General features: G+C 36.5%; 1 protein-coding gene across 1 annotated transcript in view; it reads right to left on the reverse strand.

Moving 5' to 3' along the window:
• Positions 1 to 19,292, reverse strand: part of LOC149261986 (putative sphingolipid transporter spinster homolog 2) — a 58,591-nt gene extending 39,299 nt beyond the window's left edge. The window contains exon 1 of the mRNA XM_089382900.1: positions 19,162 to 19,292. Within this exon, the coding sequence (XP_089239026.1) occupies positions 19,162 to 19,233 (72 nt within the window). The 5' untranslated portion in view covers positions 19,234 to 19,292. The remainder of the gene's footprint in view (positions 1 to 19,161) is intronic.
• Between the last annotated feature and the right edge of the window lie 4,416 nt (positions 19,293 to 23,708).

Genomic DNA, 23,708 nt, shown 5'->3' on the forward strand with positions numbered 1-23,708 from the left:
TGTATTTATGGTTATATCTGTAATTTGTTGCATTCCTGTTTAAATCTGGATCACTACCACCCTTAGTCTGCAGTTAGGAGACAACTTAAATGGAGAGGGAAGGGATCAGAGTGACAACCCCTACCTTGAGCGTTGTTGCAATCTGGTGTACAATTTGAGTGACCACCTAACAGAAACGATTAGTTAGGGCTTTTGTTCCTAGGGTTTTATAACTTAAACTTTTGCTAGGGTTTACAAACCCTAGATGCTTCAAGTTCCAAAGACCTATCATTCCTTTTAAAAGTTGCAATTTTCTACAAGTGCACAACTTTGTTAGTTGTAAACCCTAGAAATGTCATTGACAAACCTTTAATGAGATGAAGTTATTTTTCATTCCTAGATCACAAAAACTTATTCCTCATATGCAATGAAATACTTTGAGTGCTAACATATCTAAGATTTTTGATATATCTATATAGATCCCTATAATAGAATTTTACTATTTCTTAAGATCGTTTATTCATGTTAGTTTCTATGACCTAGAGAGCTCATCATTGTAATTTATATAGGTCAAAGATTATACATACCTTTTTCAAACTTACCTTAACCATCTTTACAGAGATATTATCCCTTTTTCTTCGATTGGCGTACTTCCTTCAATAGAGGTACCTTAGACCCTTAGTCATCGAACCACAAAAGTTTCATTGAGCTACTAGCATTGTCATTTGTCTTGGTTCACATAGTTTGCCCATACATAGTTTATAGAGAAGCTTTAGTCTTTCCTTATCAGGCTTCATTTTATCATATAGGTCGACTTTCATTGATGTGATTAGTCCTTCTATGTATAGGAAGGAAGTTATGGATGCTTCATAAACCTTCAGATATCTACTCATAGTTCTTCTCGTCTTGGCCTTCAAGAGGTCACAGGTCTGTCTTTAAATCAAAATGGGCATCAAGCCTTTGTACATTTCTTAAACTACTATCCTTTACATATAAGCTATGTTCATCGATATGTCAAATGTTGCAACAACCCTCAAATCCTCTCGTATAACCACAAAACTATGCACCTCAAGACTTCGTATATAATTAGTGAAGACAGTGCCTTATATGATGTAACAAAATTCGCATTCTTCCATAGAGAAATAGCTTCAAATCTTGTTTTTGGACTTAATGGATTGTCAAGAAGTTCAGATGCTTATCTCTGATCTCTAAATTACAGTTCCTTAACTTGTATAGTCCTACAAATATTTAGATATTGGATATTGTGACATATATTGCCATAGATGATTCACATGAACCTTAGATATTTATAATAGAAATCAGATGCTACTCAGAAAATTCAGATCTTCGGAAGAATAATCCTTCACATGTCATAGAGAGAAGTTGTCACTAAAGTTGTATGTCATAGAATTTGCATGTCACGTTCTTGGGCTATTTGTTCAGTCTTTTATGCCATAGAGAATGTTTCCAATGATGAACCGTATATCTCAGTAGTATGGTGTCATAGATGGCTAGGATAGAATGTGTAGATGCCTCCAAAGAAGGTTTGGATGCTAAGTTTAAGAGAGAACTCAGATTGCCTTTACAGCTTGTATCATAGAAAGATTATGAAAAAGTCTCTTTTCCAAGCCTTATTGAAATGATATTGTTCTATCACAAGGATTTACTATTTCATAGATTGATATCTTTCATGCTTGAACTGATTACAAATTCAGGTTTCACTTGGATATTACGTCACAAAGATGAGGCTTGATATGTTTCCACTGACTTTTGGACTTCTTCAAATCATAGTTCTTCTTTCAAGGAGAAATATCACAATACCTTAATTTGTTACCATATCTACTATGTCACAAAGATCAGCTACAAGGTCTTGGCCTTCTAATTTTGGTCCCATCCACAATATTTTGGTCTAGCAAAATGATCCAATAAAATCTCACAAGTCTGTCCTCGAGAACTCAGATTTCACGGAAAAGCATTATAGAGACTTGGACTGTTATTGAAGCTTCAACGAGAGATTACAGGAGTAAGTCGATGGAATGGAGAGAGACACAAAAGGGGAGTGATTTCCTTGGTAGATCGAGCTATACAATTGCAGAGATTCAACAAGGAAGTGAGTTCGAGCCAAAGAAGGAGAGCATCAATGATTGAGAGAAGAACAACAGAGAGTTTCGAAAGATTTTCCAGTGTCGAAGAGTCAACAGAAGGGAGGCTGAAATATTCCGCAAGGAGAGTTGTCTAGGTGGTGCAAGTTAGCGAGTCCAGTTGAGCGAATTGTTGAAAAGGGTTTGGATTAGTTGTCAGAGGCTGGAAAGACATTTCAGAAGGTAGAGCAAATTTTTCAAGTGGTAGGAGAAGGCTAGATGACCCAGTTTGGAGTAGTTCAAGAGGCCATACGAACTGTGTAGGCCAGTAGTGCGAGCAAGCCAGAGGGAGGCTAGGTTGTTTGTTAGAGGGAGAATTTTCTCCTAATTATTTTGGCGAGATTATTTGTTGGAGGATTGCCAGTTGGCATCTAGATATTGTACTTAAACTTTTACCACTGCATAATAATAAAATAAACCCTCATCTGTTGCACCAGTTTTCCCTTCGAGGCTTTTCAAGGGACTTGTTGACCACTACGTGTCAACTACCCATAGCAGTACCCCCCCCCCCTTTTCTTCGCAAAAAGGGATAGCGCTTGATCGACATGTCCGTGCCATTCGACAGTCATCATCGACTTGATCATATTATGTTGTAAACCCAGTCTACATGTGTGAATTGTAAATAATCTTAGCAGATACGAGTCATGTATGTAAATTGCTTAGGTGGACCTAATTTTCTAGTGATAATCTACGTTCCGGAAGGTTTTTTATCTCACCGATCCATGATCGGCAGAGTTTTCCTTCAGCCTAACCCCAAAGCCGGAATGGATTTTGTCATTAAAATCTTAGGAGAATCCTAGTGTGTTAATCTGCTAGATTATAGTTGTGTCGCAGAACTGGGTGGTTTATGAGGGTCTATGTCAAATGGGTTCTCCCCCTTGATATGTAAAGTTGTAAAAGTCATGATGTAAAGTGTCTTGAGGGTTAGAAAATGTTTTAATCCCCTCATAAGTCCTAAGTCCTAGGTCCTAGGTGATTTTTCCAAAGGCTAAGTTCGAGGATCCATTTAAAAATAAATTTAAAAATTAAAAAAATAAAAAGTAAAATAATAAAATAAAATAAAAATTTAAAAAAAATAAAAAATAATAAAATTTATAAAATAAATTAAAAAAAATAAAAATTTAAATAAAAATAATAAAATAATAAAATAAAGTAAAAACCTAAAAATAATAAAATAATAATATTTTCGAGTAAATAAATGCAAAATTTCAATTTTTAATGCGTTAAAAAATTCGACGGATGAGATTAAGAGATGTCTTGATCCTCATCAACGTTCGAGATCATTTTGACATGGATCACTCGAACTAGCTATTGGGAATTTTTCCTTTAAATAGGGTGCTAGGGGTCATCTGAGAGGAGATTTGATCTGAGAGTCTGGTGCAAAAGAAAGCTCTCTTGTAGTCATTTTTTTGTGCAATAAAAGAAGACTTTGGGGTTAAAAATCTTCCTGGTGTTACTCTTCTGAAAACGCTGTAAGATTGTTCTATTTTTTTCTGCATAATTTTATTTTCAGCCATTGATGATAGCTTAATGAAGATTGATCTAGGCACATGTATCTTGTCTGATCTTTGGGGTTTGAATGATAGTTTAGATTTTGAAATATAGTGGTACGTATTTCCATTTGATTGGGGTTTCACTATTGTTTTCTCCCTCTATGTTAGTGGTTGATTTTAAGCTGTGTAGGAAATCCTTTTTTCAGATTACCGGGCGTTAGGGGAAGTTCTCGGCTGAACCAGCCAACTCCCGGATTGTGTTTTCTGAAAGAGCCCAGCCAGTTCTTGATCCCGGGCTTATCATTTGAAATTTTTTATGAATGCATGCAGGGTTTTCTGAAGTGTCTCACATTAAAATTAAATTCTGATAATACTACTTTGATTATTGACAAATCTGGCTACTAAAGAGCCTTAGATCTGTAAATACTGTAAACTGTTTAGCTGGTTTTAGGGTTTTCAGTTTATTTTTGGCACATTTTACTTCTGGGTTTTTTATTTTTATAGGTTGCAGGTACAGATTTTAAAAAATTTTGTGGGGTTTTCACAATCTGAAGCAGCTGATTCAAAATTTTATTAAGATTCCTAGAAAATATTTAGAGGTTTTGGTGGAAGTTTTGCAGATTGATTGCCTGGTTTCTTCTGAGCATAAAGATTTCGATTCTGTTTTCAAAATTTTCTTTTGTGATCTGGGTTCGAATTTTAAAATCTGGAAAATTTCTGGGTTACTTCCTACTGCTCCAAACCCCTTCCAAGCAGTTATCGAATCCCGCAGTCATTCTTCATGCCCTCCATTCTGCTGTCTGCAAATCCATATCCCTTACGCAGCCCATCCCACGCTGCTGCCACAAATTTTGTCTGTCTCATTTCTTCATTGCTTTCAACCTGTACGGCAAGCAAAATAATAAAGACTCTATCATTAACGATTCCTTCACACACTGCCCTCAATCCACTGCTCTCAAATCTGCAAACAATACACATATCCCTCCGTCTGCCATCCTTCAGTTCTGTCAACCTGCAACATATCCGCAATGCAGCCTCCAAGCTTCACATTGCCTCGCTAGCTCCAGCTCCCATGCAGTCATACTCCATCATTGAACTGCTGCAACTGCGTCCCTCAACGTCCCACGCAAACCTGCAATCAAAAAAAGAAAAAAAAAAAACTCAGCCATCATTCCACGCAGCTATCACCAGCCGTGTATTCCCTCTCCGCAGCCACATTTGCTCCAAGCCGTATCTTGCATCCTCCATGGAGTTCACGTGCACACACAACGCACATTAAAACAAATAAAGGTTGTTCTTTTATGCACGGTAGGGTTTAGATTTAGTTCCTTTTTTATTTTTATTTTATACGTTTCATGTTTTATTAACATTACATTTATGATTCATTAGATTTAAATTTTCTTTCGTTTAGATTTCTAGATCGATTTTATTTCAAGTGTTAGTGCTTTATTTTGTTTAAGGTATAGTTAGTCTTAGAGTTGATATATTTAATCTTTACGTTAGGTTAGTGTAGCCTTAAGTTTTAAGTTTTTGTTTAGTCTTGGATTTTTTTTTATTTTTTATTTTTATAAATAGAATTAATTTTGTTTAAAAGATAGACTTTAATAAAAAATAATAAAAATTTGATTTTCCTTTTGTTCCGTTTTAAACTTCATTTAGAATTAGTTTTAGGTTTTGTCTTTGGTTTTTAGTTTAGTTTAATTTTGTTTTGAATTTAGTTAGTTTTGTTTAGAATTTAATTAAATTATTTTTTTTTTTTTTTTTTATTAGACTTTAGTTTAGATTTAGATTAGATTTTAATAATTTCAAGTTTTGTTTTAGTTTTAGTTTAGATTTTAATTTTAAGTTTTGTTTAAAAATAATAAATTAATAATAATAATTTCATAAAAATTATAAAACTTTAAAAAGCATAAAGAATTTCTTTTCTTATAGTTTAGATTTTGATAAAAGGTTTCTTTTTTTTAGATTTTAATATTTTTGATTTAAGTTTTAATTTAGTTTTAAGTTTTGCTTTATCTGAAAAATATAAAAATATTTTGGGAAAATTTTTGCCAATTTCAGTCTTGGCTCGGGAATTTCTTAGGTTTCATCTTTTCTGCTGAAGCTAAAATTTTGATGTGGGAATCAATGTTTAAACATGCTTTAATGTTCATTTGAAGATTAACTACATTAATGTGATCTCTGGTTAGCTTTTTACGTGGTTGAAGCACTTTATCTTTCGAAATTTTAATTGCTGGAGTATCATTAAGTTAAGCATTTATTGATTATCTCGCATGTGGTTAAAGTTGATCTCTGTTGTTTGATGGTAAAACGATTGTTAATTAGTTCATATCTCTGCAGCATTTGATAAATAATCGTTTAATCATTTATTTTATAAGGCACTAGTCTTTTAACTTAACAAAATCAATTTAGTGCTTGTTTCTTCGTGTCTCCCAACCCAACTGATCCACAGTTGGTCTTCATCATCGCATAGGGTCTACCCCCCTTAGCCACGGGAGACAGGCTTAAACGGAGAGATCGGGGATCAGGGTGACAACCCTCGATCTGAGCGTTGTCGTGACAATCTGTGCGACAACATTTTTTGGCGCCGTTGCCGGGGATAGAGTTTTTTCTGTCCTTGGTTTATTCGACATTCATCATTATTTCTTCTTTCTTATTTTTCATTTGAGCTGGTAGAGTCAAATTTTTTTGGCATCGTCTCATCTTTTACGCCATTCATTAGCCTGTCAAACGGCCAACATTCTTTGGCGTCTTTTGGTCTTTTCATCACCTTATCTTTCGTCATATCAGCAACTTCTCTTCGGTTTGTTTCTTGTTTGGGTGGCGACTCCATTTTCTTATTTTTCCCAGACAAGAAGCCTTCCTCATATCTGCTTGTTTGTTGCTTTTTGGATCCTAGAATTAGATTCATTGTTCAAGTGGCGACTCCACTTCTTTCATCTATTGATTTTCTTGAGCAGAGATCTCGTTCTATCATCCATTTGATCCCTTATTATTCATCATGGATTATTCATTTAAACCATGTCATTTTACTGACCATCTCCATGATTTTCCGGAGGTGGCCATTTCTAAATTACCTGTGTTCTCAGGTGGTGATTCAGTGGCTGTTAAAAGGCATCTAGGCTTGTTTACTCGTATAATGATCATATATTGTAGACCCCCTCAGTTTAATCATGAAGATATCAAAATGCGTCTTTTTGTCTTTTCTTTAGAGGGTGATGCTTTGAATTGGTTTAATAATTATCCTGAAGATTCTTTCACTTCGTTACAAGACATTGTCAATGCTTTTAAAGATAGATATGGTAATCCAGACAGCTCGCCTTGTGCCCCTAAAATTGTGCAACAGAATAAAAGTAATCTGATAAAAGGTCCAGCTGTCGGTGAAAGATTCCAAGACAATTCTTCATATCAGAATGTGTCATCCACCTGTACTATTGCAGATCAAGTCCATGATAGTGGAAAAGCAGGGACAAATGACAACGAAAAGGAAGATCAAAAGCAAATTATACAAGAACTAATGCTGCTGGTAAAAAATATGGAGATTAATCAAACTAATTACGTCAATGATGTGAGAACTTTATGCACCCACCTGGAAAAACGTAATAGGGAGATGGAGATCAAGCAAAATCAGCATACTAAGGAAATTGAGGCCATGAAGATTAATCATGACACAAAAATTTGTTTTATGCAAAGCAAGTTATCAGGGTTAGAGGAAAATATGGCGACCATGAAAGCTAATCATGATAGGGAAATTAATTCTATGCAAAACAAGTTATTAACTATGGATGAAGAAATGACTATCATGAAATTCGATCATAATAATCAGTTGGCTACCATACAAGCAAATCATAAGGAAGAGATAAACTCTATGCAGCATTGCTTGATGACCATAAAGGAAAAGTACAATAAAGTAATAAAAGATATGGAAGCTAATCAGATATGTCTTCAGAAAAGGTTATTGACAATGGAAGAAGATCATGCCCGGGAAATCAGTGCTATGAAAGTTGAACACTCTAGCCAGATAAATGCCATTACAATATAGGTACATAAATTTCAACAGTGGATTAAGGATGAAAGAAACCAGAAAACATCAATAGATCAGGAGCCTTCTCATTTGCTGCAACAAGCTCCATCTTATTGTGAGGAGGTCATTGGTTCAATTGAAAGGTGGTTAATTGAAGGTGATCCAGATAAAATTAAAAACGATAAAGATCAGATGCAAGATGAAGAAAGACATGTTACACATATCTTACATACTTCATCTAAGAGCTTTGAAACAGAAAGTTCCACATCATCAGTAATATAGCCTGCCAGGAAGAAAAAGCGCAGGAGAAAGAGAACGAGAAGAAGGTTTGATGCATCAGACGGCCGCGAGCAGCTTGATTTTCAGATAGGAAAAAATCCTACCATATGCAGAATTGGACATGGCACATCCGACAAGCAACCGACAGATTTTCCTAAAAGCAGGCAAATGCTTAGTATACACTATATTGAAAACATATGATGCCATGGGGCATCCTTTGTATTGTATTTCTAACCCTACTCCTTGTTTTTCAGCATTTTCATTTCTGTTTTAGGAATAGATTTACTTTCCATGTTACTAGATAGTTAATAAATGAAGAGCTTATATCTTTCCTGTGCTTAAAATTATATGATGATTTTTGGATGGACGCTACTTATGTTTTATTGTGTATTGCGTGGATGCAGATTCTAGATTCTCACATTCCTGCAGTGCAGCAACGTGTCCCCAAGTGGAGCCAGATGTTGACCACTACGTGTCAACTACCCATAGCAGTACCCCCCCTTTTCTTCGCAAAAAGGGATAGCGCTTGATCGACATGTCCGTGCCATTCATCAGTCATCATCGAGTTGATCATATTATGTTGTAAACCCAGTCTTCATGTGTGAATTGTAAATAATCTTAGCAGATATGAGTCATGTATGTAAATTTCACAGGTGGACCTAATTTTCTAGTGATAATCTACGTTCCGGAAGGCTTTTTTGTCTCATCGATCCATGATCGGCAGAGTTTTCCTTCAGCCTAACACCAAAGCCGGAATGGATTTTTCATTAGAATCTTAGGAGAATCCTAGTGTGTTAATCTGCTAGATTATAGCCGTGTCGCAGAACTGGGTGGTTTATGAGGGTCTATGTCAAATGGGTTCTCCCCCTTGAGATGTAAAGTTGTAAAAGCCATGATGTAACGTGTCTTGAGGGTTAGAAAATGTTTTAATCCCCTCATAAGTCCTAAGTCCTAGGTCCTAGGTGATTTTTCCAAAGGCTAAGTTTGAGGATCCATTTAAAAATAAATTTAAAAATTAAAAAAATAATAAATAATAAAATAAATTAAAAAAATAAATAAAAATAAATAAAAATAATATAATAATAAAAATGAAGTAAAAACCTAAAAATAATAAAATAATAATATTTTTGAGTAAATAAATGCAGAATTTCAATTTTTAATGCATTAAAAAATTCGACGGATGAGATTAAGAGATGTCTTGATCCTCATCGACGGTCGAGATCATTTTGACATGGATCACTCGAACTAGCTGTTCGGAATTTTTCCTTTAAATAGGGTGCTAGGGGTCATTTGAGAGGAGATTTGATCTGAGAGTCTGGTGCAAAAGAAAGCTCTCTTGTAGTCATTTTTTTGTGCAATAAAGAAGACTTTGGGGTTAAAAATCTTGCTGGTGTTACTCTTCTGAAAATGCTGTAAGATTGTTCTATTTTTTCTGCATAATTTTATTTTCAGCCATTGATGATAGCTTCATGAAGATTGATCTAGGCACAGGTATCTTGTCTGATCTTTGGGGTTTGAATGATAGTTTAGATTCTGAAATATAGTGGCAGGTATCTCCATTTGATCGGGGTTTCACTATTGTTTTCTCCCTCTATGTTAGTGGTTGATTTTAAGCTGTGCAGGAAATCCTTTTTTCAGATTACCGGGCATTAGGAGAAGTTCTCGGCTGAACCAGCCAACTCTCGGATTGTGTTTTCTGAAAGAGCCCAGCCAGTTCTTGATCCTGGGCTTATCATTTGAAATTTTTTATGAATGCATGCAGGGTTTTCTGAAGTGTCTCACATTAAAATTAAATTCTGATAATACTACTGTGATTATTGACAAATCTGGCTACTAAAGAGCCTTAGATCTGTAAATACTGTAAATTGTTTAGTTGGTTTTAGGGTTTTCAGTTTATTTTTGGCACATTTTACTTCTGGGTTTTTTGTTTTTACAGGTTGCAAGTACAGATTTTAAAAATTTTTGTGGGGTTTTCACAATCTGAAGCAGCTGATTCAAAATTTTATTAAGATTCCTGGAAAATATTTAGAGGTTCTGGTGGAAGTTTTGCAGATTGACTGCCTGGTTTCTTCTGAGCAGAAAGATTTCGATTCTGTTTTCAAAATTTTCTTTTGTGATTTGGGTTCGAATTTTAAAATCTGGAAAATTTCTGGGTTACTTCCTGTTGCTCCAAACCCCTTCCAAGCAGTTATCGAATCCCGCAGTCATTCTTCATGCCCTCCATTCTGCTGTCTGCAAATCCATATCCCTTACGCAGCCCATCCCACGCTGTTGCCACAATTTTTTTCTGTCTCATTTCTTCATTGCTTTCAACATGTACGGCAAGCAAAATAATAAAGACTCTATCATTAACGATTCCTTCACACGCTGCTCTCAAATCTGCAAACAATACACATATCCCTTCGTCTGCCATCCTTCAGTTCTATCAACCTACATCATATCCGCAACGCAGCCTCCAAGCTTCACATTGCCTCGCCAGCTCCAGCTCCCACGCAGTCATACTCCATCATTGAACTGCTGCAACTGTGTCCCTCAACGTCCCACGCAAACTTGCAATCAAAAAAAGAAAAAAAAAAAAACTCAGCCATCGTTCCACGCAGCTATCACCAGCCGTGTATTCCCTCTCCGCAGCCACATTTGCTTCGAGCCGTATCTTGCATCCTCCGTGGAGTTCACCTGCACACACAACGCACATTAAAACAAATAAAGGTTGTTCTTTTATGCACGGTAGGGTTTAGATTTAGTTCCTTTTTTCTTTTTATTTTATACGTTTCATGTTTTATTAACATTACATTTATGATTCATTAGATTTAAATTTTCTTTCGTTTAGATTTTTAGATCGATTTCATTTCAAGTGTTAGTGCTTTATTTTGTTTTAGGCATAGTTAGTCTTAGAGTTGATACATTTAATCTTTACGTTAGGTTAGTGTAGCCTTAAGTTTTAAGTTTTTTTTTTATCTTGGATTTTTCTTTATTCTTTTTTTAAATAGAATTAATTTTGTTTAAAAGATAGACTTTAATAAAAAATAAAATAATAAAAATTTGATTTTCCTTTTGTTCCGTTTTAAACTTCATTTAGAATTAGTTTTAGGTTTTGTCTTTGGTTTTTAGTTTAGTTTAATTTTGTTTTGAATTTAGTTAGTTTTGTTTAGAATTTCAAAAAAAAAAAAATCTTTTTATTTTTATTAGACTTTAGTTTAGATTTAGATTAGATTTTAATAATTTCAAGTTTTGTTTTAGTTTTAGTTTAGATTTTAATTTTAAGTTTTGTTTAAAAAAAAAAAAAAAAAAAAATTATAAAACTTTAAAAAGCATAAAGAATTTCTTTTCTTATAGTTTAGATTTTGATAAAAGGTTTCTTTTTTTTAGATTTTAATATTTTTGATTTAAAGGTTTCATTTAGTTTTAAGTTTTGCTTTATCTGAAAAATATAAAAATATTTTGGGAAAATTTTTGCCAATTTCAGTCTTGGCTCGGGAATTTCTTAGGTTTCATCTTTTCTGCTGAAGCTAAAATTTTGATGTGGGAATCAATGTTTAAACATGCTTTAATGTTCATTTGAAGATTAACTACATGAATGTGATTTCTAGTTAGCTTTTTACGTGGTTGAAGCACTTTATCTTTCGAAATTTTAATTGCTGGAGTATCATTAAGTCATGAAGCATTTATTGATTATCTCGCATGTGGTTAAAGTTGATCTCTGTTGTTTGATGGTAAAACGATTGTTAATGAGTTCATATCTCTGCAGCATTTGATAAATAATCGTTTAATCATTTATTTTATAAGGCACTGGTCTTTTAACTTAACAAAATCAATTTAGTGCTTGTTTCTTCGTGTCTCCCAACCCAACTGGTCCACAGTTGGTCTTCATCATCTCATAGGGTCTACCCCCCTTAGCCGCGGGAGATAAGCTTAAACGGAGAGATCGGGGATCAGGGTGACAGCCCTCGGTCTGAGCGTTGTCGTGACAATCTGTGCGACAACAGGACTATTAGTCCAAAAATATTGATGTCAATTTTTATCATGTGGGTTCATCTATTTCTCAATTCCAGTATTTTATTTTCCACAGTGTATTTTATTTTGGTGAATATTGCAATTGTGAGTTTATCGATATTTGCCACAATAACAAACAAACTACAGTTGCAATCAAGAATTTTCACATGGTGTCAGAGCATTGAAGATCAAATCAGAGGCTCAGAAACAAGAGGAGGAAAATTGTGCAGCTTCAGAGGGAGATTTGGACACAATTTCCGTAGATTTGCGCAAGTCAACCAGAGGTGCAAATTGTAGAGGCAGTGGGGTTCAGTTTCTAGTTCCAAGTGGAGGAAAATTCAAATACCCTCAAAAGCATAATTTGTAGGTAGTGGATTTGTCAAATAGAGGGTTTTGGTGAGAAGATCAGTGAATTCATTGAGAAGATATCAATGCAATGATTTAGCAACAGTTTCAACTACATATTTGTGCAGGGACAGGAAGAGAAAAAAGCACACTTTCTAGAATTTCTCAAGGAATTTCTAGATCCATATCTAGGAGGAAATCCATAATTTCCAAAAACAGTAGGTCGTAGCAGTTTTTCTAGTCAGCGAGTACGAGCTTCAGGAGCAACACATCGTATACCAGATTTTGAGAAGGGCTTCCAAAAGGTTGAGCGAGTTTCCTAGTGGATGTGTAGCAGGCAGTTGAGAGTTGGAGAAGGATTTCTGGAGGCAAGCAATAGTAGATCTATGCATTCCTAAGGGAGTGAAAGTAGCATAAGAGAGCCCAAGCAGAGAAGAGATGGAGATTTTCAGTTTCAGTCTCCAATTATTTGAGTTTTGCAGATATGACCGCAACAAGTCTCAAAGATTAGGATAGACTTGATGGAGCCTCAAACTTTGGTGTCTAGAAGGCTAGGATGCAATTGCTTTTGGATGAGCATGGCTTAAAGGAGTTCGTGACAACAGCCATATCTATACCAACGGACCCTATCCACTTTCACGAGTATAAGAAGGATATGGCTGAAGCGAAGAGGATGGTCCTAGACGGGTTTCAGGATCATATCCTCCCGCATATTGCAGATAAAAATACAATAAAGGAAACACGGGATGTCGTTGTGAAGCTATACCAAGATCCATCAGAGAATCGTAAGATGATTCTCAACGAACAACTAAGGACCACAAAGATGCAGAAGAGTGAAGGCGTGACTCCCTACCTCACCAGAATTTAGAATGTCTGAGATAAGCTAGCAGTTGTAGGAGAGAAATCAAAGGATAGTGAACTTGTACGAATTTCTCTAAATAGGTTTACTGGAGAGTGGGCAATGTTTGTCTTGGGAATTACTGGACGAGACAAATTGCCAGATTGGGTATGTCTTTGTAGTGACTTCACACAAGAGGAGCTAAGGCTTAGTCTTGTCCAGGGCACTACCAACAGTAGTAGCAAAGGGTCGAAGGTTGAAGAGGAGGAGAATGTAGCCCCTGCCAATAAGAGAAAGGCAAAGAAGGGTCCAAGTCAGGGACAAAACTCAAACAGTGTGAAAAGAAGAAGAAGGATCTATCGAAGATCAAATGCTTCAAATGTGGTGACTTTGGTCACTACAACACCTAGTGTCCTAGGAAAAAGAAGGAGAAGAAAGGGGAGCAACAGACCGCAGCTTCGGTAGAGATAGACGAGTTAACCTCTAAGTTGGAGGAGTTTGCATTGATAGCGACTATGCCTCCAGAAGGAGGAGGAGCATAGTACTTCAGAGTTGCAAGATGGGTAGGGTCCGAGGAGGCACAACATCAGACAAGTGTTTCCTCACAGATCATTACCTTTGCTATGGGGGCCCACAATACAGTAGTAGGAGGATCAGATGTCAGCAAGTGCAGTTAGATCTTGAGAGACAGTGCAGAACTAGTTTCAGTCAGATACTGGAGGGGCGTAGTTAGATACTTAGTAGACAGAGAAGAACGAGTTGCAGTCAAACACTCAAGGGATAGTTGCAGAACACAATTGCAGGGATAGTAGATTAGCTCTTAGTTGCAATAGTTGCAGCAGCAGCAGTAACATGAGATTAGAAGCAGCACATGTAGTGTTGGTAGCAATGCAGAGAGGCACAATGCAGTGTCAACAACAACGAAAATGCAGTGGTTCAGCTATACGGTTAGCAGATGAATCAGAGTATGCGCAGTAGCTTGGTGGACAGTGAGAGGTTGTTACAAATGTCAAACACCAGCAACGTGGTCTAGCTACAAAGGAGTAGAGATGTTGGGTGAAGAAAGAACACCTTTCTCGCTAATAGGGAGAGTTAGATTTTGTCGCATCAGATAGGTGTTCTAGTCTCAATTTGTGTCTAAGAGGCTACGGAACACAAGATCTCCAAATCCTAGAAAAGGTTTTGCAAGATAAGCTTGTGAAAAGCGTTAATTAAATTAATTAGCAATCATTTAATTTTTTCCCAAGTCTAACTTAGGAAAGTTGGTTAATTAATGGGAATTAATTAAGGAAGATCGAGAATGCTTTAGAGACTCACACGAATAAGTCTAAGATGATCTTAGCCATTGATGACGATTTAATTGTGGTCATTGAAGCTACAACAAGAGATTATAAGAGAAAGTCAATGGGTTGGAGAGGGACACAAGAGGGGAGTGAGTTCCTTGGCAGATTGAGCTATCCAGTGGCAGAGATTTAGCATGGAAGTGAGTTCGAGCCAAAGAAGGAGAGAATTAGTGATTGAGGGAGAAACAATAGAGGGTTTTGAAGCCTTTTCCAATGCCAGAGAGTCCGCGGAAGGGAGGCTAAAATATTCTGTATAGAGAGTCGTCTAGGAGGTGTAAGTTTGCCAGTCCAATCGAGCGAATTGCTAGGAAGGGTTTGGATAAGTTGTCGGAGGCTGGAAAGACATTCTGGAAGGTAGAGAGAATTTTTCCAGTGTCAAGAGAAGGTTAGGCGACCCAGTTTGGAGCAATTCCAGAGGTCGTACGAACTGCGTCGGCCAGCAGTGCGAGCATCTAGGAGGTAGTGCGAGCATGCCAGAGGGAGGCCGAGTTGTTTGTCAGAGGGAGAATTTTCTCCTAATTATTTTGCGAGAATATTTGCTAGAGGATTGCCAGTTGGGCATGCAGATACTGTACTCAGATTTTTATTGTTGCATAATAATAAAATAAACCCTCATCTGTTGCAGTGATTTTCCCAAGGACTATTAGTCCAAAAATATAGGTGTCGATTTTTATTGTGTGTGTGCATCTATTTCTCAATTCCAATATTTTATCTTTTGCAACATATTTTATTTTGGTGAAGATTGCAATTGTGAGTTTATCGATATTTGCATAATAACAAATAAACTAAGAACAGTTAGGAGATAAATATCTAGTTAATTGCAATCAAGGAATTTTCATAGAAGTAAATCATAAGAATTCCTTTCTCCTCCTTACCTTGATCTTAGGAGTACCTTTGTCCACATTAATTCACAAAACCCTTGATCTTGCACAAGTCCTTTCTAGGTCTCTTAGAGGGAGCAAAGAACCTTTAGAAGTGTCATATTACCACATAAAGCTTCCCTTGAGAGGTCCTACCTCATCACCTAGCACCACAAACCCTTGAATATTTATCAGAGGTGATTATCCATCCTACCAAGACTCCTTCCATTGGTGAAAGTCCATAAAGAGAAAGCGACACTTTGTCTAGCTCATTGTCCTATAGGCTTTCCCTCCTTAGGGCTTGCTAGATTTTGTGGTAACAATATCAATCTGGTCTCTTTTTTAGTACATGAGGTCCATAATTCCTCAAAACTTGGAACTTCCTTTTTGCCACAATACTAGATGCAAACAAAACCCATGAGTAAGGAAATCCATTAATTGTTGTAGTCACAAGTTATGAATCAAGAATAACTTCATCAATAGCTTGGAGTTGATCTCAATTAGGAGTTCCTCATAATATATGAAGCCAATGTATCAGTCTTTGTCATTTTAACATCACGAAGTTCATTCTTCAAACTCATTTTCTGATCAATGTTATTTGAGGTGTACAATCCAATTAGGACATCATACATTTTCTTTGAAAAATCCAAACCTAAAACATATGGAATTAGATGATCTCTGATGGACTCTACAATAATTCTCATGACTATGATTTCATTCTTCTTGTATCTACTTTTCCCTTTATCATCTTGTGGTTCTTTGCCCCTTACACGATCCAAAAATCATTTTCTGCAAGAATAAGATCAATCCTTGTCTTCCATGCCCTGAAATTTCTAACACCCTCTGTCTTAGTATAGTAACCCATGGTCATAGATCTGGTCCAAACATTAAATTTGCAAAATTATGATTTCAAAAGCTTACCTTTACCAAAGCTCTGATACCATGTTGATTTTTCAAGTACAATAGATACAAACACTTATTTCTGAAACTGAAAACTACTTACAATGATATGGCGATTATCTTTAGCACTTCCAGTAAATCATTAAGCAATTATAGTTTATAAATTCAACCATAAAAAGCAGCAGAACAATATAGATCACAATGAAACAATGGTGCACAAAAACAACACAAGAATTACCATGGGAAAACCCACTTGGGGGAAAAGCCCAACAACCTTTTCCTTAGAGAAATTATTCAATTCAGAGAGAGATATAGCTGATATTTTCCAGTCAAAATAAAGTCAAACAGGCCAGCAAGAGTACTCAGGTCAAACCTGGTCAAACTGTTTTCTTATCTGCCTAATAGACTCGGCCTGATCTACTCTACTAAGGCCAGATTTTGGCCTCATTCTGCACCCAGAAAAACTCAAACTTGTTGCTCAAATATGCCCCGAAACTATGCCACACATGAAAAGTCAACAAAGAGATAAAGTACACACGTGCGAGGTCAAATGGAGAGAGAAGATGTTGGATTCATCTTTGTCCTTCTTGTCCTTTTCTCCTTCACTTACATCAGAAGATACTATGCCTTGTGTGTGAGATCGAATGGTGCCAAGAGGAGGAGGTCGAATGCCTTATATATAGATTCTGGGAGGCTGAATGGGTGTCACAACAAGCTAGGTCGACTTGACCTTTTTGGAGCAAAAAATTCAAATTGAAAAATTCAAAGTTATTCTTTTGAAAACGACATGAAGAACATGTCTTATATTTTATTATGTAGGTTTCCACATTCATAATTTTCTTGATGCGAGTTTGTTCTGGAATAATACTACACAGTATCATTGGAGTGCCCAATATTTCGGGTAAACACTTCACCCATTTAGGGATAGAAAGCTATATAATCGATACGAAGAGGCTAGATCACACGTAAATAGATAAAAGATCTGACCTTTAGGGGATTTTTGTGAACGTTATTGAGAATATAATTAGTCAAATAAGAATAAACGAATAAAAGGGTCAGTTGTAAGAATAAGAAATAAATTATTGGATTAGGATTAAATTAGAATTAAAATATTTGGTTAAATATTAAAATAATTAATTAGAAATTATTATTATTAATATTAGGAAGAGGTAGAGTTGGGAAAATTATTCAAAATTATATAAGGTTTAAATGAAATATCAGAGAAGGGAAGGGAAGTTTGTTGAACGTTATTTGAAAATTAAAATAAGAAGTCAAAAAGGTGTGAATAAGATTAGTTATAACAATAAAATATGAAGATCAACCATAACAACAAAAATCCAATGGATTTGCCTCTAGAAGCTTGTAGAAAGTTTCTAAGTTGATCTTGGCCATTAACATAGAGTGAGTTGAGTTAGGTGAGCTTTCAGTGAGACACCGAGAGGGTTTCGACAACAGTAATTGAGGAAACTTTTGCAGTGTTTATTCTTCATCCAAGAAAACTTCTAGCTTACGAGTTTTATAGGGAGTTTTGCTAGCCAATTTAATGTTTGTAGAGAAGGCCAAGTTATTTTCCAGAGGCAGTGCGAATGTGAATTGGTAGATCAGCCAGCGCGAGTTGTTGGAGGTAGTGCAAGTTCCCAGAATGAGTTTACAAAGGTTGTGCGAGTTTTCCAGAGTCAACGCCAGTTTTCCAGGAGGTTGTGCAAATTAGCCAGGAAGCAGTGTGAATTGTTGGCGAGGTGGTGCGAGTTGTCGAGAGGCAGTGTGATTTGTAGAAGGGAAGTCGTGGGTTTTCCTAGTTTGATTTGATCAGCAGTGGGGAAGATAAATTTGTCGGAGTCTTGTTGTAACAGTTTATGTAATTTCCTAATAGCAGATCTGCTGAAGATAATAATAAAACGCTCCGACTGAAGAGTGGTTTTCCCCACATTGGGGTTTTTCCAAGGACATTTGTCCAAAAATATTTGTGTCATTTGTGTGAATGGTTTCTCATGTATTCCACTGCAATTTTTTTTTGGTGAATTGTGCTATTTATGTTTTTATTCATTACTCCAGCTAAAGATTTAAATTTGCTGTGTATGAGTAATAGGAATAATAAACTGGGTTATTACGACCTTCTGGGTAGCAGAAATTTCACGCTTTGTATAAAATAATTGTTGAGGTATAAATAAATCGGATCTAGTATTAGAGATTTAACAATTATCACACTCATTTAAGTCTTTTCCAGTACTCTTATACAAAAACATGTGCATAACTCATAAATTATTTGGAACTTATGTCAATTTTAATTTTTAAGTGATCTAATAAGTAATTTGCACACTCAATTTTTATTTTATCTTTAAATGCAAATTTGTTATTGGTTTCTAGATTTCGTTGTCAATTCTAGCTATTGAACCCTCCCCATTCTACGTGATTTAGCTAGATAGATCTTAGGGACAACCCCCTACACTAGGATCCCTCAGTCTAAAGTGTGGGCCAAGGCCACCGAGACAATAGTGGATGGTTTGCCTTCTAGTTGCTTCTAGGTTCTCCTGTTGTGGTTAGGACTTTTAAATCTAAGCATGAGTACGAGTGGTAACAACAACTAATAGTACTTTATAGAAAGAAGTTGAACAAACAATCTTGTAATAAACAAACAAACAATTTTGTTTCAAAATGGGTCAAATATATTGATCTAGAAAAGTATGCATTGTGAAAACTACATTGTGGTTGATAGTAATCCACTGTATATTGCATAGAATAAGTCATTCCAAAGAAACTTGAATCTTTAGAGTTTTAATGAACACTAATCAAACGTTCTAAAGAGTTATACATATTTTGGAGGCCTAAAGAGTTATACATATTTTGGAGGTCAATCAGCATAATCTGATAAGAAGCAATATGTCCAAGTTAAACATAGTGTTGCGCAATAGTAAGAGGAACGAGAAACATTAAAAAAATGCCAATTCACAGTGAATCAAACAAACCTGGAGAATGCCCACAAGGGGAGATGATGGCACATCACCAAATATGTGTATGGACACAATACACATTGCCATTGCTAATGGTCTCAAACCTGGTTCTACACAGTGCAGAGTAACATAGTTGACTGGACCCTGAAAAATAATATAAACAAGTCACAAATGAACCAATATCAGCAAAATACATTATTTCACTCGCATAATAGTTCCAGCTTTTCAAATTGATACAATTGCATGATTGCAATGTAATTTGCAAAAGTCATAATTAGATAGTATAAGGGGTGACGTTATGGCTTTTCAATCAATGTGCAAGGATGTTGATGGTTTGTATCTGCAATGAATATTGTTTCCAAGATGCTTATTACATCTAGAAATATACTATATACTTTAATTCAACACCTGAGCTTTTCATGTTTATAAGCACTCTAGGTTGCACAATAACATCTTGACACTGACAATAAGAGTTCCTTGGAGAATAAGTTCATAAAATAAAGAAAGCAACAATGACTGGAGAAAAACAACGTTTCATCCAATGTTTAAATACTGTTTTTTCTCCATGGGATTAGAAATGAAATTCCCTTTCTTCTAGTGTAACAAAAGTCAACTGCTAAAATAATAAAACATAATACATGCAGTTGATGAACATAATAGGCAATAATATAAATTATGTGATATAACTAAATATCATATTACGAAATAAATGTAAAATGTAATAAGTCTCGCCCCCCAACACACACCCTTTCACGTGAGGCATAACTTATCACCCCTTCGTTAAATAGAAAAACAATGTCATTGTAATCCTTTGTGCATACATATATCTATATATATAGATATCAGTATGCACTTTGTATGGCATAGTGACAGTAACAGAATAGAAGAATAGTCACAGATATGATAAACTGCCACTTGCTTCCCACAAGGAGCATTGCGAACATCCCACAAAATATTCAGCTTCTCCTCTACATGCTTTGAGCCCATGTTGAAGTAATACCACCTGCTAGTTCATATATTCATACAAGAAATCAAAGAAGTATTTCTTGTTAGTTTTTGGCAGCAGCAGACTGGTGTTCTAGTCTCAATGGTGTCTAAGAGGCTAAGGAACACGAAATCTCCAAAACCTAGATTTAGGAGAAAAGCCTTAGAAACACCTCAATTAGATTAATTGACCAATTATTAAATATTTCCTAAGTCTCACTTAGGAAAATTGGTTAATTAAATCAGATTAATTGAGGGAAATTGATTTTTCCCTAGAGACTTCTGGAAAAGTCACTTGATGGAGTCAAGATGATCTTCGTCATTGATCGAGATGTGATCATGGTCGTTGGTTGCCCAACAGAAGATTATAAAAGAAAGTTGACGGAGTTTGGAGAAAACACACAGGACACTCTAGCAGTTCAACTTACCCAGTTGCAGTGATTCAACAAGGGCACAGTTGAAGTAGAGGGAGACACTGACAAAGGGGTTCCAAAAAAGATTTGGGAGTAGGATTCCGGAGAAGATTTCCTCATATTTTCCAATGTTCGAGTGACAGGAAGAGGAGGCTGAATTTATTTGCAGAGGAGACCAATTCAGCTAGTGCGACTAGCTAGTTAGCCAATGTGAGTTGCCCAGAGGAGCTCGTTTCAATTTGTCAATGTCGAATCTATGATTTGGAGAAAGAGCAAGTGAGTCAGAGGAGTTGTTGGAGGCAAAACGACTTGCAAGGAAGGCTTCCCAGAGGTTGTGCGAATTATCCCGAAGCTACAGTGTGCATTTTTGGTAGGATGCACAAGTGCTAGGGAGAAGAGCGAGTGGCTTGGGAGAGGGCAGTTCGATTTGCAGAGGAGACTCTGTATCTCCATATTATTTTGCCAATGGAGATTATTATTTATTGGAGCTTTGCCAGTATCATGCAATCAAATCATTGTACTCTCAAATTGTTGAAGATTAATAATAATAAAACCCTCATCTATTGCACTGGTTTTCCCTTCGAGGTTTTTCCAAGGGCGATTGTCCAAAAATGTTGGAGTCATCAATTGTGTGCGTGCATTATTTTCTTAGTTCCAACATTTTATTTTCAGCGACGCTTTTTATTTTTGAAGTTCGCAGTAGTGGATTGTTCGTTATTTGTCGTAATAATTTTACAAAAGACAAATAAATTGCATAGGTTAGGAGAATAATAACTAGTAGCTACAATCGTCAAAATTTCACATGATATTAGAGCGAGGTTGGTGTAGATCAGAGAGACCAATGCACTAAAGTGCAAATTTAGCGCAATAGTTTGCCACAAAAGGGTTTTGTAGGAGTAGATCAACGCAGGGCTTGGAAGAGAAAACACGAGGGCTTCATAACCTAGTTTATTAATTCTTCCAACTGAATTGAGTTCGCAGATTTTCCAGAGATGGCCGCAACATGATTGAGAGAGATTAAGACATGATGGATGAAGCCTCCAACTTTGATATGTAGAAGGCTTGGATGCTCTTTCTATTAGATGAGCAATGTCTGAAGGAGTTCATTACAGTAGTTATTGTTGTGCCAACAGATCCCATCCAGTTTCACGAGTATAGGAGGGATGACGCCCAAGCCAAGAGGATGATTTTTGATGGAGTCAGGGATCATCTCGTCCCACATATTGCAGAAAAGGGAATAACAAAGGAGATGTGGGATGCCATTGTCAAGTTGTACTAGGATTTGTCTAAGAGTAGAAAAATGATCCTCAAGAAAAGACTAAGGATCATCAAGATGAACAAGGGCGAAGATGTAACCACCTATCTCATTAGGATTCAGTCTATCAGAGATGTACTCGCTACAGTAGGAGAGAATCCAACAAATGATGAGCTAGTGCATATAGCACTCAATGCATTTACCAAGGAATGGTGTGCATTTGCCTAGGTGGTCTCAGGGCGTGACAAGTGTTGATTTGGGGTAGCATTGGATGTGCTCTAGCCATGAAAATTGGTGGAGAGGCTAGAGCACATGAGAGATCTCCAAGACCCAGAAATGGTTTGGGCAAATTCTAACCGGTTTGGGAGATATTAAAATAATTAATATTTTTAATGGAGTTCCTAAGTCTAAACTTAGTAAAAATAAAATATTAGTAGGTATTAACAGTGTGAAAATATCGGTATCGGCAAAATATCGGCAAGGGTCAAAAAATATCTTAGCAATATCGGCAAAAATATCGGCAAATATCGGCAAATATCGGCAAGCATAAAAAATAATTTTCAAATTTTTAAATATAGCCGATATTTTGCCGATATTTTCCGATATTTGCCGATATTTGAAAATATCGCGATATTTTCAAAACAGAAAATATCGCGATATTTTCTCGGCGATATATTTTGCCGAAAATATCGCGATATTTTCGAATATCGCCGATATTATCAACAGTGGTATTAATATAAAACTGGGTTAGAAGGTTCCAAAAGACATGGATCAAGCCAAATTTAATCTTAGTCACTAATTAGAGATGTAATCTCGATTTCGACATTGAAGGACCAACAAGAAAAGTATAAGAGGAGGCTTGAGGGTCAGTTGGAGAACACACCAGAGTGATCAGTCATTCGATTTACTAGAGCAGGGTTGCTAAGTAAAGTCAAATCAGTGATCAACAACGAAGGGCAGTGAGTACTAGAAAGAGAGGTAGAGATAGTGCTGCGAGACCAGCGTAGAGGCAGAGAGGTAGACGCAGAAGCCAAAGCAAGCCACGCAGAACCCAACAGAGATAGCACAAAGGCCAGAGGGACTGTGTCATCCACGCAGAGGGCAGTAGGAGTGACATAGACGGTCCCAGAGGTTGCGCAGTGCCTCAGAGGGTTGACGTAGAGGGTTTTGAGGCTGACGCAAAGGCCAGGAGGGCTGACATAGTGCTTCAGTGTTGTTGGAGAGGGTTTCCTGGGGCAGGTTTTCTGAATACTTGCTTCCGAATAGAGAGGTATTACTGCCGATTATTTTTCTTTGTCGAGTGAGCCAGTTTGTCACCTAGTTGTACTCAACGATATATTGCATAATAATATAACCCTCAAAATTGTTGCATCGATTTTCCCGCATTAGGTTTTTCTGGGAACAAGTGTCCAAAAATAACGGTGTCACTTGTGTGTTTGCTATTTCTTTCAGCTGTTGATCTGTAGATGGTTGAGACTGTATATGTTTATTTGGATGTTTATGTAGTTAAATAACTTGTTGGTAATTAACAAGTAGGAGAAATAAACCAGAAGAATACAAAGAAAATTTCTAACGGATAGACTTAGAAATTTCAACAACAAGCTTCCAAATTAGGATTGCCTATGGAGTGATTTCACTCAGGAGGAGCTAACAATCAACTTAGTCGAAGGGACTACCAGGGACTGTCGGAAATGCCCGGAACTGTCGGAACAGGCGAGAAAGCTGAGGCAAAGGGCAGAAGCCGGAATTTCCGAGAACTACTGGGAACCGCTGGAGTTGTCGGAACTGTCGGGAACAGTCGGAACTGCTGGAACTGTCGGAACAGCTAGAGCATCTGTTCCAAAGGAGAGCAGCATGCAAGGGACAACTAACTAACATTGGGACATTGTATGGTACTTAGCAGCAAATAC

This window comes from Pinus tabuliformis, chromosome 6 (genome assembly GCF_031772625.1).
Source record: "Pinus tabuliformis cultivar Carrire ecotype Pingquan chromosome 6, CPIR1, whole genome shotgun sequence".
Lineage (NCBI taxonomy): Eukaryota > Viridiplantae > Streptophyta > Pinopsida > Pinales > Pinaceae > Pinus > Pinus tabuliformis.